The 12591-nt window shown below is 37.9% G+C and overlaps 1 protein-coding gene across 1 annotated transcript; it reads right to left on the bottom strand.

Moving 5' to 3' along the window:
* Nucleotides 1-42: 42 nt before the first annotated feature.
* On the bottom strand, nucleotides 43-1550 carry LOC108038650 (ketohexokinase). Its single transcript, XM_017115481.2, has one exon. The coding sequence runs from the start codon at nucleotides 1165-1167 to the stop codon at nucleotides 250-252; it is 918 nt and encodes a 305-aa protein (XP_016970970.2). The 5' UTR covers nucleotides 1168-1550; the 3' UTR covers nucleotides 43-249.
* Nucleotides 1551-12591: the final 11041 nt, after the last annotated feature.

Below are 12591 nucleotides of genomic sequence, written 5' to 3'. Positions count from 1 at the left end.
TTCATTCAATAATTGATAAATCCAATACGGCCTTTTAATGTTTATTATAAAATTTGTAACACGATGTCCTTATGTTTGTTTAAACAAATATTTTAATCTCTGGTAAAAATTAATAATATTGGTGCTTAGCATTAGTAATATTTTTTTGATTTTTAAACAAAAACTTATTTCTGTCTGGCGAGTTTTAATGTTAATAAATTCTTTCGAAGAGTGTTATGCAAATAATCCAAGATGGACTTAAGATAAGTTTTAGTTTAAGCTGAGTTGTGCAATATGATCGTATCCGAATCCGGTGATTTTGTGGCTGGCAACTCGGTTGGCAAAGTCCACAGCTTCTGTTAGGCTTCGCTGACCCTCGAGAGTGGCGTGTATGAATCCGGCCATGAAGCTGTCTCCGGCTCCCAGTGTGTCCACCACATTCTGCTGCTTATATGAAGCCATTTCGTGGTAGTTGCCATTGGCATCCAATGCTCCGGCTCCGGCACTTCCCCAGGGACATATAAAAACGGGTTTGGGCCCCCTTCCTGGAATATTGGCGGCCAGCTCCTGACACGTTTGCCGCGGTGTCTTCCATCCCAACTGGGCGGCAAGCTCCTTAGAGAAAACCACAAAGTCGCAGGGTGCGCACAGTTCCTGGTTCTGTTCGTACCTAGTTTCCAAGTCCAATGAGATGATGATGCGTTGGCCGCTCCTTTCGTTGTGTTCCCTAATGCTCTGCATCATTTTTAATGTGTGCGGCGTGTTGCGAGCCTCGAAGTGCACCCATTCGTACCGAGAGAGATCCACCTTGCTGAAGTCCTCCCAGGTGGTCTGCGGGTAGTCCTTATTGCAGTGGATAATAGTGCGGGTGCCGGAATCCTGAGCCAAGATCACCGAAGAGAAGGGCGGATCCCTGTCCGTCTGGGGGCAATTCGTAATGCCGATCTCCCGCTTTCGGAGATCCTCGAGGAGCACTCGAAATGCATCCGATCTGCTGAGCATTCCAAAGAAGTCCACCCTGGAACCGAGAACCCGGAGCACCGTGCTCACATTAGAGGCATTCCCGCCACGTTGCCAAAACCCATCCAGGCAACGCCGATCGGTGTCCTCCTTGGGATAACTGCCATTGATGGTCACAAAGTCGATCACAGTGCAGCCCACGCAAAGTACGGATTTTACCTGGCTCATCGTAAATTATTAACCGGAAATATACTTGTTCTTATAAAATAAATTATATCCTACACGCTTAACAGGTTAATATGCTGCCAGTTTAAAAAGTTTTTGGGTACCTGTTCCTCCTACAGATCTCAATCTAATCAAACTTTTAAACTGACCTACTTCCCTAACAATCTAACACTCATTGGATAGTAATTATTCAAAAATTTAAATAGGAATGTTGCCGCCTGGACTGAAGACGTTGTGTTCCCCTCAGGTTGCTCTAGTTTTTCAGTTCAATCTAATCAAAATGTGGATTTTCACCTGCTAATAGTATTTATTGTCGTTCGAGTATTACAGCTGTTTTTGTTTTTAACTTTTCTTATCGCATATAGAGAGAGCTGCGGGCGGTTGAGAATTAAATAACGTCTCAGCCATTGATCCGCTCTTCGGTCGTCTCTCATAAGTAGTGTGACCGATACTTGAAACTGCTATAATATTTTATGATCTATAAAATAATACGATCAAAATTAATGAATAATCATAGAAAAACGAATTTGAATTAAAGCACAAAATCAAATAGGTGGTTAATTTATGAAACAGGTCTACCTTGACTAGGAGAAATGGTATTCCCAGTATTTAACAATTTAACAGAAAATGTTTTATATGGACTGAAGTGTATGGAATACTGCTTTTTAAATTTAAACAAACTATTACTACCTAATCAACATGAAACAGGAAACAAAAACTAACCAAAACTTAAATTAAAGTAAACTTATAAAATGTATTTAATTAATTTAATTCATTTAAATTATTCATTTAAAGTGTGTAAGCTTATTCATACATTTTTAATTTAATTTTAACAATAATACATTTTTATGAAATTAAAACATACAAAAAAAATGTCCTAAGTAAAAACAAATTTTCTATGAAACTAATTTGAAGTAAAATTAATTATAACATTCTCAATAAAAAGCATGTTTGCATGTTTTTAGAAATTTAATATTTTCTAGCAAAGTTTTTAATAGAAATTAAAACAATTTGCCTAGGATGTAGTAGATTTAGTCACATACAAACGTGTCTCAAACACACAGCCGTGCAGCATGACGGTGCACAAATGAAAGGATGCCACGGCAAATGTCCTGACTAGACACATATAGCATAAAATACCAGACGCATGTGGCAGCTTCGTCAACCACAACAGTGAGCTCAGCACAGTCAGTGGCAAAAAGCTGTCACCCAGGAGGCGGGATTGATGCCCCATGACTGTCTATCTGTCAGGCCAGTAGCTACAAATTAAATGAACATTTAATTTGTTTGCGAATCTAGGCAAAACATTTCTGACCTCTTTTGTAAATTATGTATTAAATAGTATTGGTTTTAAACGCCCAGAAATTACTCATACGCAATGGTTATCATTGCATTAAGTTGAAATGTAGTTTTTCATTTTATGAATTTATATGCTAATCAGAAATATATATACAATATAAAATATACTCTATATAAATCGTTCCGCTTAAAGAAAAACTAGTAATTTTCTAAAATATTTTAACCTCATAATTCAAAAAACCTAAAATTGAATAGTTTGAGTATCATTTTAACCAAATGAAAATGTAATTCTTAAACTTATTTTCAACATTTAGGCTACTTAGCACTCCTTTTTACGCCCATCTAACCCTTATTTAAAGTGCCTTCTGGGAAGGAGGGCAACTTAAAGCGGACGCAGTCAAAATTTTCAAATTAATGTAAAGCGTGTCGGGCCTGGCCTAAATACACTCCCCGATCCCGCCACAAATCGATAGCTCGACATTTGGTTGTGCCGCCATCGTGGGGGAAACACCTTCTTGGGGCACCATTTTGTGGCAGGGAATTATGGCCGGAAATTGCCTTAAAGTGTCAATCAGTGTAAACGTTCTTAATAGGTATTTATTTTCGCCATTTTAATTACCCCGCCCACTTCGGCACCTTGTAGGCGGACAACGAACTGATGAAATCGTCTGATGATGCCTTAATTACATTCTCGAGAAAAAGAACTCATTTCCGAGCGAATTTTTCGTTGCGAATTTTTGGGCTGCTTATTAAAGATTAACTGGGTAGCTATTTATAATCGATTCTTAAATGATCTGTTGACAAGTCTATGTGATTTATTAGGCTTTATTGGGGTACTTTAATACTTGTCAGGTGGGCTAATCACTTTGTTATTTACCCTGGACTATCAAAAATAAAACTTTCTTATACTTTAATCCTAGATGCGACTCTTTTTTTGCTGATACTCTCATTCAACCTGCTGACACCTAAGGAATTTCTATACCTGCACGGCAATCATGGGTACAATGGAATCATCTTTGGTTACCACAAAAAGGCAATAGCTAAATATTTATTTTTTTGTTGAAAAATTGTCTATATAATAAAGTTCTTACAAGTTCTTTCTTATGGTAATAACCTCTAGTTAAGAGGTTAAATACAATTCTTAAATATCAGAGAAATTATATATATTTCCTTATTTTCGAACAATACATTAAATAGTTTTGGCGCTGAATGAAATCTAGGAAATTCCCCTCTAAAGATTTTCGCTGCAAAGATTTTTAACTTTCATAAATAATAGAAAATGCGAAAGGGCTTTGCAATTCATGCCGGTTTCCACAGACCTTGGGTATATTTTAATAGATACCGCCCACTGTATAGCGATTGGGGGATTATCGAGTGCGTGCTGGTTTTAGTTAACGAATTCAACATTTTCCATTGAATGGCAAGTGGCAGAGGCAAACTTTGAAAGCACCGATGGCTCAAAGCAACTGTTAGCACAGAATAGCTAGCGGTAATCGCACTCCGGAGAATCCCGAACAGCCCCCTGAAAGAGTGAAAGTGTGCAAGAGGGTATATCCTATACAAATAAATATATATACTATATGTTGTAAGGCATAACCTCTGTTACACCTCCCCAAACCAGGTGTAAAATTGTATCCGTTCAACGCATGAAAACTTGTTTTTGTTTTGTTTGAGCTGGGGCTTTGAGCCTGTTTTTTTTACTTGTTAACTGCAGAGCTAAGCCCTTGGCCCTTGGATGCTCAGCACCAGTTTATTTTATTCCCCTGATTTATTATAATATTTAAACAATTTAAAGAGAGATTTTCACAGTCGTGAGCATAGGAAAATAAACTTAACTTAACGCTTTTAATGTAGTTCTATTGATTATTATCCTTAACATTAATAAAAATAACTTAAATCATTTTAATTTTAGCCACATCGCAATTGAAAAGTTAAAAAAAAAAAAAAATCATAGCCAAAGATTCTCTGCTTCAAACTATATTAATTAAGATGTGACATTGATTGACATACGATAATATTTTATGTGATGCCAAATAAATAAACCATTGCCTGAGTGCGAAAATAAAGATAAATTCTTCCCATAAAATGTTAAATGGCAAATGGGAATAGATTTACACACATATGTTTTTCAAATGGTTTTTAATTAATGTATTATTCGTGATGCATCAATGGTGGTTTTCACAAGCCATTAGCCTTTTTATTTAATACAAATGTTTTATGATACTCGCAATCTAAACCTTATGGAATCACTCGTGTTTATGGAAACCATTTTATCTGCACCGTTGTGAGCCGTTGCACCTGATTGGGCTAATGTATTCGAGAACATCAGCATGCCCACTCGACTCATAAATAAAACCATTCGCACCGTTGGCCAGACCAGGTTCCAATCCTTTTTCCTTGCCAATAAAAATATATGACTGTGGATTATATTTCAACAAGGGATGGACCAGCAAATGAAACGGCTCTTGCTTATGACGAATGCTTTTAATTCACGCTCTGGGGAACAACAAAATTAAATTGAATTGTGTCCCAGACTTTTCCTCACGTACCAACGCAGGAATCATAACTCAGTTCTAGAGTGTTTAATGCACTTCGAAAATAAAAGCCAATGGCTTGGCGTTCTTCCATCGACGAGACACATAAAGGTGCACGGTGAATCGTAAGTTTCCCAAGGTGGAGTTTTAAGAGTTGCTGCTACTCAAGGGCTAACGAACAAAGAAATTTTGATTTTATTCCGAAAGATTAAAATGATTGTGATTAAATGAAAAACTAAAATCAGGGCCAATCATGTGGAATTTAGCCGATAATAACAGGATACCATATTTCTATGGTATCGTTATAATTATTAAATTTACCAGAATTATTTTAGATTTAAATCAGTAAACAAGGCTTAGGCATTTAATAATATCTATAGCACTTATTTGTGGGCCACACATTTAATTCAATAACTCAAGCATTGTCACCTACGCTTTCAAAGAGGGAAGGGGATGCTTTAACCGCAGGATTGTTAGCATATAGGAAATTCCCATGGTATAAATTAGAGAAATAAATTATATTTATCAATGGGACCCATAAATAATATTTATTTTCGCCTGTGACAGGGGATGCCAACCGCACACCTTGCTGACGTCGATTTTCGTGCTCTTGTGCCAGTATCTTTGCTTTGCGGTTGGGTGGGAAATGCGTCTTCGTGAAAAGCCCACAAAGCATCAATCAAAAGAATTAAATACAATTATAATTGTCTGTCACCGTATCGAGATGAAAAGACAGCCGCTAAGGATTTTCCCAAACGCGATAACTTTTCGTGCCAACCCACCCTAAATTTATTTACAAGAATGTCACACATGGAGTGAACGTTGAAAGTAAAGGAACATTATATTAAGCCCAGAAAATTGTATTTTCAGGTTTAAGAGATATAAACTATTTTTAACACATGAAGAGTTGTCGAAAAAGATTATGAGTTATTTTATATGTGAGATGAAAGGTTAAGTAGTTTTACCTAAATGAGGTTCACCCAATTTTATATATGCAAGTTTCCCATTTCCTCAAGTGTTGACTTTCATTTTGAATATGTTGGCAGGATGTTAATCTTTTTAATACTACTTTAAACATGACTGTCACTATGAATGAGTTGAATCAAATATTTTAATTCCAGATAAGCTCCTTTCGCGTATGTTAGGATTATAATAATGATTTTTATTTATGTTGATATGGTATGAATCTATATTAAAAAAAACAATGAATTGAAAAAGTCCCCAAGGATCACGTCGAAATGTGAAAAGTCATTTAACAAGATTTATTTATTATGATGAGCATTTACTATGCTGAAAGGCAGGGGAGTAGTATTAGAATCTCGCTGACAATTCCATATGTCGAAAGCGATATATGAGCTCAAGAAAAACTGATAAAAGAGCTAAGTGCATCTGACCATTTTTATGTTTGGCTTCCTTCCCACATGTGTACGTTTGAGGGACAATGGATGGGCCCAAAGTAAAATGGAAATTTGAAAGGTTTTCTCCAAAGGTGCATCCTACGACTGTCACCCCCTCTTGCAAGTATCTTTTTTGGCATTTGGCATTTGGCATTCCTTCTAAGTGAATTGAATTGAAAACAAGCGCAGAATGGCTGCACACTTGGGCACAGAGACGACGACCGCAGGGCTTGAGAAAGTACGGGCAAAATGTTTAATTTCCGGATGCACAGACCGTTGAATTCAAAGGAGGCGGCGTCGAAATGTATGCAAGGAATATCATGCAGATGCTTCCGGCACTTGGCAACATGCAAAAGGTCGTCGGGTGGGTGGCCAACCACCGGTGGGGTGGGCCAATGGGAGTGGGCGTGGATGGCCAAGAGGTCACCGCTCGGACAAAGAGCCTCTGGTCGAGTGTGTGCAGCTGAAAGTGAAGCGCAATTTCCGGCACTCCGCCTCTTTTTGTGTCCAATATGAACACTTTGAAAAAATTGACAAAATATAAAACATGCAATAAAAGTCGACATAAAAAACAAATAAGAAATGGAGGTTTTCAGCTGAATTCCAGTTCTTATCTCATCGAAAAAATCATTTACTAATTTTTCTGATAATACACACTTTTGGATCATTATACCCGTTACTCGTAGAGTAAAAGGGTATATTGTATTCGCAAAAGTATGTAACAGCTAGAAGAAGCCGTTTCCACCCTATAAAGTATATATATTCTTGATCAGGGTCACTAGCCGAGTCGATATAGCCATGTCCGTCTGTCCGTCTGTCCGTCTGTCTGTCCGTCGTCTGTCCGTCTGTCTGTCCGTCTGTCTGTCCGCCGTAGAACGCTGAGATCTCGGAAACTATAAAAGCTAGAAGATTGGCATTTGCATGCAGATTCTAGGAGTTCCTACCAGCGCAAGTTTGTTTCAAAAAGGTGCCACGCCCCTTTAACGCCCACAATCGCTTATATACGATTTTAAAAATTTAAATATTTCGGAAAAGTAAAAATGCAGTTTTATTGTGTTTATCAATACCTATCGAAATGTAGAAGAAATTTTCAAATCGGACCATTCGTTAAAAAGTTATGCGTGATCAAAGTTTCTATCTCCATCTCCCTCGCACTCCCTTTACCTGAGTAACGGGTATCTGATAGTCGGGGCACCCGACTATAGCGTTCTCTCTTGTTTTTTTTTTAACATTTGGTAAAGTTTTGTTCTTCTTGACTATCGAAGACTAAGAGATTACCGCCAAGTTTCCGGCAGTGGCGATCGGCCACGTTACATTAGTTTTCATATACCAAATGGCAGAAGTTAAAGCTAGATATTTTTTCTAATCTGTATTAGAAAATCAATAACATTAAATCGATTTTAAAATTGTACATTTAAAAGCTTAAACATTTTTTAAGAGAACTGAAAATAGGCATATGGTACTTTGAAATTAATTTTTCTTTAAATAACAATAATATCATGGTTTTGAGTGCAGTGTTTGTGCAGGTGTCGCCGCAACTATTTGAGCCTCATCCGGAGAAAATGACGTCCGACGCAGTGGCACTGGTCAAACCCGGGACACTTCCTGGCCCATTGAACTGGCCAAGAGCTCATTCGAATTGTCGCCATCGAGGGCCATTCGGTGACAAAGTTTGAACGGTAATTAGGCATGAACAATTGAGCCGAGCAATGGGCAAACAATAAACACTTAATGCATTGGCACGAGTTTAATGACACTTCGCCTCGGTGGCGATGACTCCTCTCGGGTAACAACAATTGGAAAATTAAACAAAGCCAGCGCCAGTTGATGTGGGAGGGAAAACCCATTCACACGATTCCACCCAGACAAATTGGGCCAGAGTAAAGCAAATAAATGCTGGGGGATTGGTGCAGAACAAGGACACTGTGAGAAAAACAAGCGCTGTGTTCGATTTTTATCCAAAATAAGATGTAACATTTTATTACCAGGCATTTCAAATTAGTATCTCAACAATTTTATTCATTTGTGTTTTGGACTTTACAAATGTTTTCTTTTGTTTAAGTACAAATGTTTCATTTTATTCAAAGTAAATACTTAAATCTTAACTTAAGTGGTTATTATTATTATTTTTAAGTTATGTCCATATTTTACATAATGTTATATTGATTTCTGTATTATCCAGCATCTTAATTTTTATTTTAGTGGAACCTCCGTTTTTATTTTAGTGGAACCTGGAATTGTGGCCGGCATGTTGGATTGAGCGTCGGCCACGAGGTGTCTACACAACAATTTATAATGGTCGACTGGCAGTCCACGACCACAGCCAACAAACAAACAAATAGTCAAACACCGGGAACGAAAGGACGAAAGTGGCGAGAAAAAATACGGGATAATAGCGCCAGACGGCTGCAGTGCCATTTCTCAAGCTCAAGCACCGGACCAAGTGACCGAACGACCCAACGACCGACTGCCCGTCAAGTCGAGGACTCGGAGACACTTGGACTTTTGGACACCGGGACATGGCCCCTGAGTTGGGTCTTTTGGTCAAGGGATGGGGGTGGGGCACCACCAGCCGATGGTTCCGGACTCGCAAGTGCCCAGGTGAGTGACCAGTTGTTGTTTGCTCTCCGCAGTCACTTCGCAAACTCGGCTTGTCCATATTGATGGGTTCCGATGGAAGGTGTACACTCAACTGTATCATTTGCAAACTTACTGAAATCAATATAGCTGCAGGAAAAATTAAATTCATATTTAATTGAGAGTGTTAGCTTACTCCATATTTTTAAGCCAAATAGATCTTTACCTGTTAAAGGGAGTTTTAGTTTGATTTGTTAAATTAGGTTTTAGATAAGGAAGAACACTATTGAGTTTAAGTTAAACTCTGAATGTAATGTAGTGTCAGAGTTCTTGATATTCATATTTAGTTAATATATAGGTCTAAAAATGTGGGTCGATTTAGATCGACAAAAATCGCAGGAGAAGAATTCATTCCATCGACAATTCTAAACAATAAATATTAAAGCACCAAACACGGATATACACAAAATTTAAAACCATTTTTTTTTTTTTTTATTAAGGCTTCTTGTACAAAGTATTACTTTATTCGTAGAAATATGTATGCCATTTAAAATCGGGTTAAAAATCCCCATGAATGTTTCTATTAGTTTATTTGCCAATATGGCGTTGAAGACTCTAAAGATTATGTCCGGCCTACGAATGGTCGTTTTTCCTCGGGTCCTGAATGGACACATTCAATTGTCTGACTCCAAAGAAATACCAAAGCTGATGATGCAATTCTATTTAAACCAATCTGCAGTTGTTTCATTTCATTTATGATATATGCTCTCAATTCCTTCTGTCGATAGCCCTAAGGCAAAGTTGATTGTTAAATAAGAATTGAAAAGCAGTCGAGCCGAAATTCTCGATACTCTTGTGTGTTATGGGGAACGTGGACCCATAAATAATCCGAACGGACTTGGCCTTGGATGGGTGCAGTGGAGGAGAAGCCATCGACATCGGTGATATTTATTGAGCAGTGCTATTGATATTTTAAACAAATGTTCCGTGACATAGAAAAAACATTTCAGCAGATACATGCGAGTGCATTGATGCCAGCATGTTGCTATGGTCGATGTGAGTTGTTTTTGCTTTGGGGATTGAACCATTTTTCCTGACATCGTTATTGTCGCTGTGCACCTGCCAACGGACCTTGTTTTCTTTTTTTCCTTTTTTTCGAGTGAGCAATGCAGAAGGGGAAAAACAGAATAAAACCGAATTCATTTTTTATGAAGACAAAATGGTTTCCAAGTCTCAGCTGTCCGACTTTAAACACCGCCCAAAGTCGGATTGCATTGGAAGCTTTGTTCCGGGTAATTAAAAATTTGATTGCATTGCGAGCATTGTTTTCGGGATATTTAAAAGTCCTTGGTATGGAATTTGTGTAAATATTGAAAACAAAATTAAATTCTTAAATCTATTTAAAAATAAAGCTTGATTAATGGTAAATAAGACTTGATTTAATGAAATGGGATTAGTCTTTCCTGAACAACTTCATCGCTTTAATCTCTTATCAACCGCGATGATGGTTGATGTAATGCTGTAATTACCAGTGCGAAATCCTCATAATGAATCCTCCACAGTTATTTAATCTGTTTAACTGAAATTTATAAATTTTCTAACAAAAAAGGCATTATAAAAAGTAGATATAACGTCGTTTTATATATACAAGGAAATATATATAAGGAAATCGCCCATAAAAATGAGTTGCTTTTCAACTTAAACACATATATCTAAAATATATTTAAAATACAACTTCAATTTGATAAAATCGAAGGAATTAATCAATATCCGAACGATAGAAATTTATCAGCAAATCCATTTGGACTTAACACTTGAACTCTTCTATTTTTTGGAGTTCATTAAAATCTGGATTAATGGCGGTAAAAAGAATCTGGTGATTTATTTATCTTTAAAATTGTAGTTCATTTGTCTTTAAATATTTTTGGTGTTACCTTTGCGTCTTACAATCAGTGCAGAATGCAAAACCCTTTATTTGGACACATCCTTGCTTTATTCTCAACTCAACCGCGACCAAAAGTCCATCAAGTGCTGTGCTTAAGAGTGCCAAATCCTCTTAAAGAATCCTCCCCGAGCAGTTTGTGGGCCAGCCGTCTAAAGTGCGCCTTGACGAGATGCGTGGATGCGTGGCGTTCACAAAGAGGAGGAATAGCAAAGAGGAGGACCCGGGGCACCGGTGTCCTGGGCACGGTGTTCCCTGCTCGGGGCTCATTATTTCCCCGAGTAATATGCTAAAATGGGGCGAACACGCACAGGCGGGCAGACGTCTGGCTGGAGGCAAAGCGCCGGGCTGGGAAATGTTTTTAATTGAAAGGAACTTGCGAGGCGTGCCTGCACATGGGAAAGTGGCGGAGTGGCGGGGCAACTTGGCTAGGGTTAACACGGTGTCGACACTTTCCAGGCAGTGCGCCAGGTGGATGTCCCCGGCAGACCTGTCACTGCAAAATTGTTTTTAAAGCCCCACCTGGAACAGCTAATTTCCATTTGTTTTGCTTCAATTTCTGCTCTCCGTTCTGCAAAACTAATATTTGCACAATCACTTTGGCTTGACTTTAGTAAGTCAAGTGGACGCACAATCTGTTAACTTTATTTATTTTTCGACAGATTAAAGTTTATGGCTAAAGGTATTTTTAATAAATCCCAGTTATTTATATTATATTATATTATATTTACTTATAGATAATGGTATACCATTACAATTACAATTTTAATGAAAAAGAATCATAAGCATTACTTTTCTCAAAAGTTAAGAATTCATTTTTCACTAGCATTACTTTTTTAAAGTAATTGATTGACTAACCTTTCTGTTTTAATGCTAATGAAACCTGATTTTAAAAGCATTACTTTCCATTAATGATAAGGCAAATTCCTATTTAATACAAAATAAATTCATTATTAATTCCTATAGCTGTCATTAAAACAATCTAAAGAAAATTTGTTTCTTTTTTATTTTACTTTGATTTGAGGAAATAACTTCTTTTTCAAAATTTAGAGAATGATTTTACTGATTACGTGCTGTTCTCTCGGTAATCAGTAATACCAATCCAAATAGTGGTTAAACCGCCAACTTGTTTAGGCTACTATACTTTTTAGCACGCTCCATCCACGCACAGCCACAATCCCATTTACACGATTGCGAATCCATTTGGCACTGCAGCCAGTGAATTCGGGGAAAGTGGATGCTTCAAGTGGGACCTCGGAAAACGTGGAAATTCAATGGGGGCTCGTCGTTCCGAGTATTTTCCGCTGGAGGGTGAGCTCACAAATTGCGGATTTTTATGACTACCATTGTGAGACGTCTAAATATAACTAACGCAGCCGCGGATCCGCGTATCCGAGGCAGGCAGCCTGACTAACTGCCAGCCATAACACTTCAATCGCGGAATTACGACATTTATCATAATGCTTTTCGAGAACGGGGTGCTTCAAAGGGGGCGTGGAAGTCGGGCGGTGGGCGGTGGTCTAGGGGCGTGGCATGCAAATAATCCACTTGGCTGCTGCATGCATCGCCTGTTTTAAGTGTTCTCCTGTGGGAGCTGTAAAATTACGGTTTTATTCCGCAGAATAAAATATGAATTAAAATGGGTTATCAGACTCACAACATACGGAGGGGATATCTG

The sequence above is a fragment of the Drosophila rhopaloa genome, unplaced genomic scaffold, assembly GCF_018152115.1.
Source record: "Drosophila rhopaloa isolate 14029-0021.01 unplaced genomic scaffold, ASM1815211v1 contig_47, whole genome shotgun sequence".
In the NCBI taxonomy this organism is placed as follows: Eukaryota; Metazoa; Arthropoda; class Insecta; order Diptera; family Drosophilidae; genus Drosophila; species Drosophila rhopaloa.
Note: the sequence above shows the minus strand (reverse complement) of the source record. Positions and strands in the feature narration are given on the sequence as shown.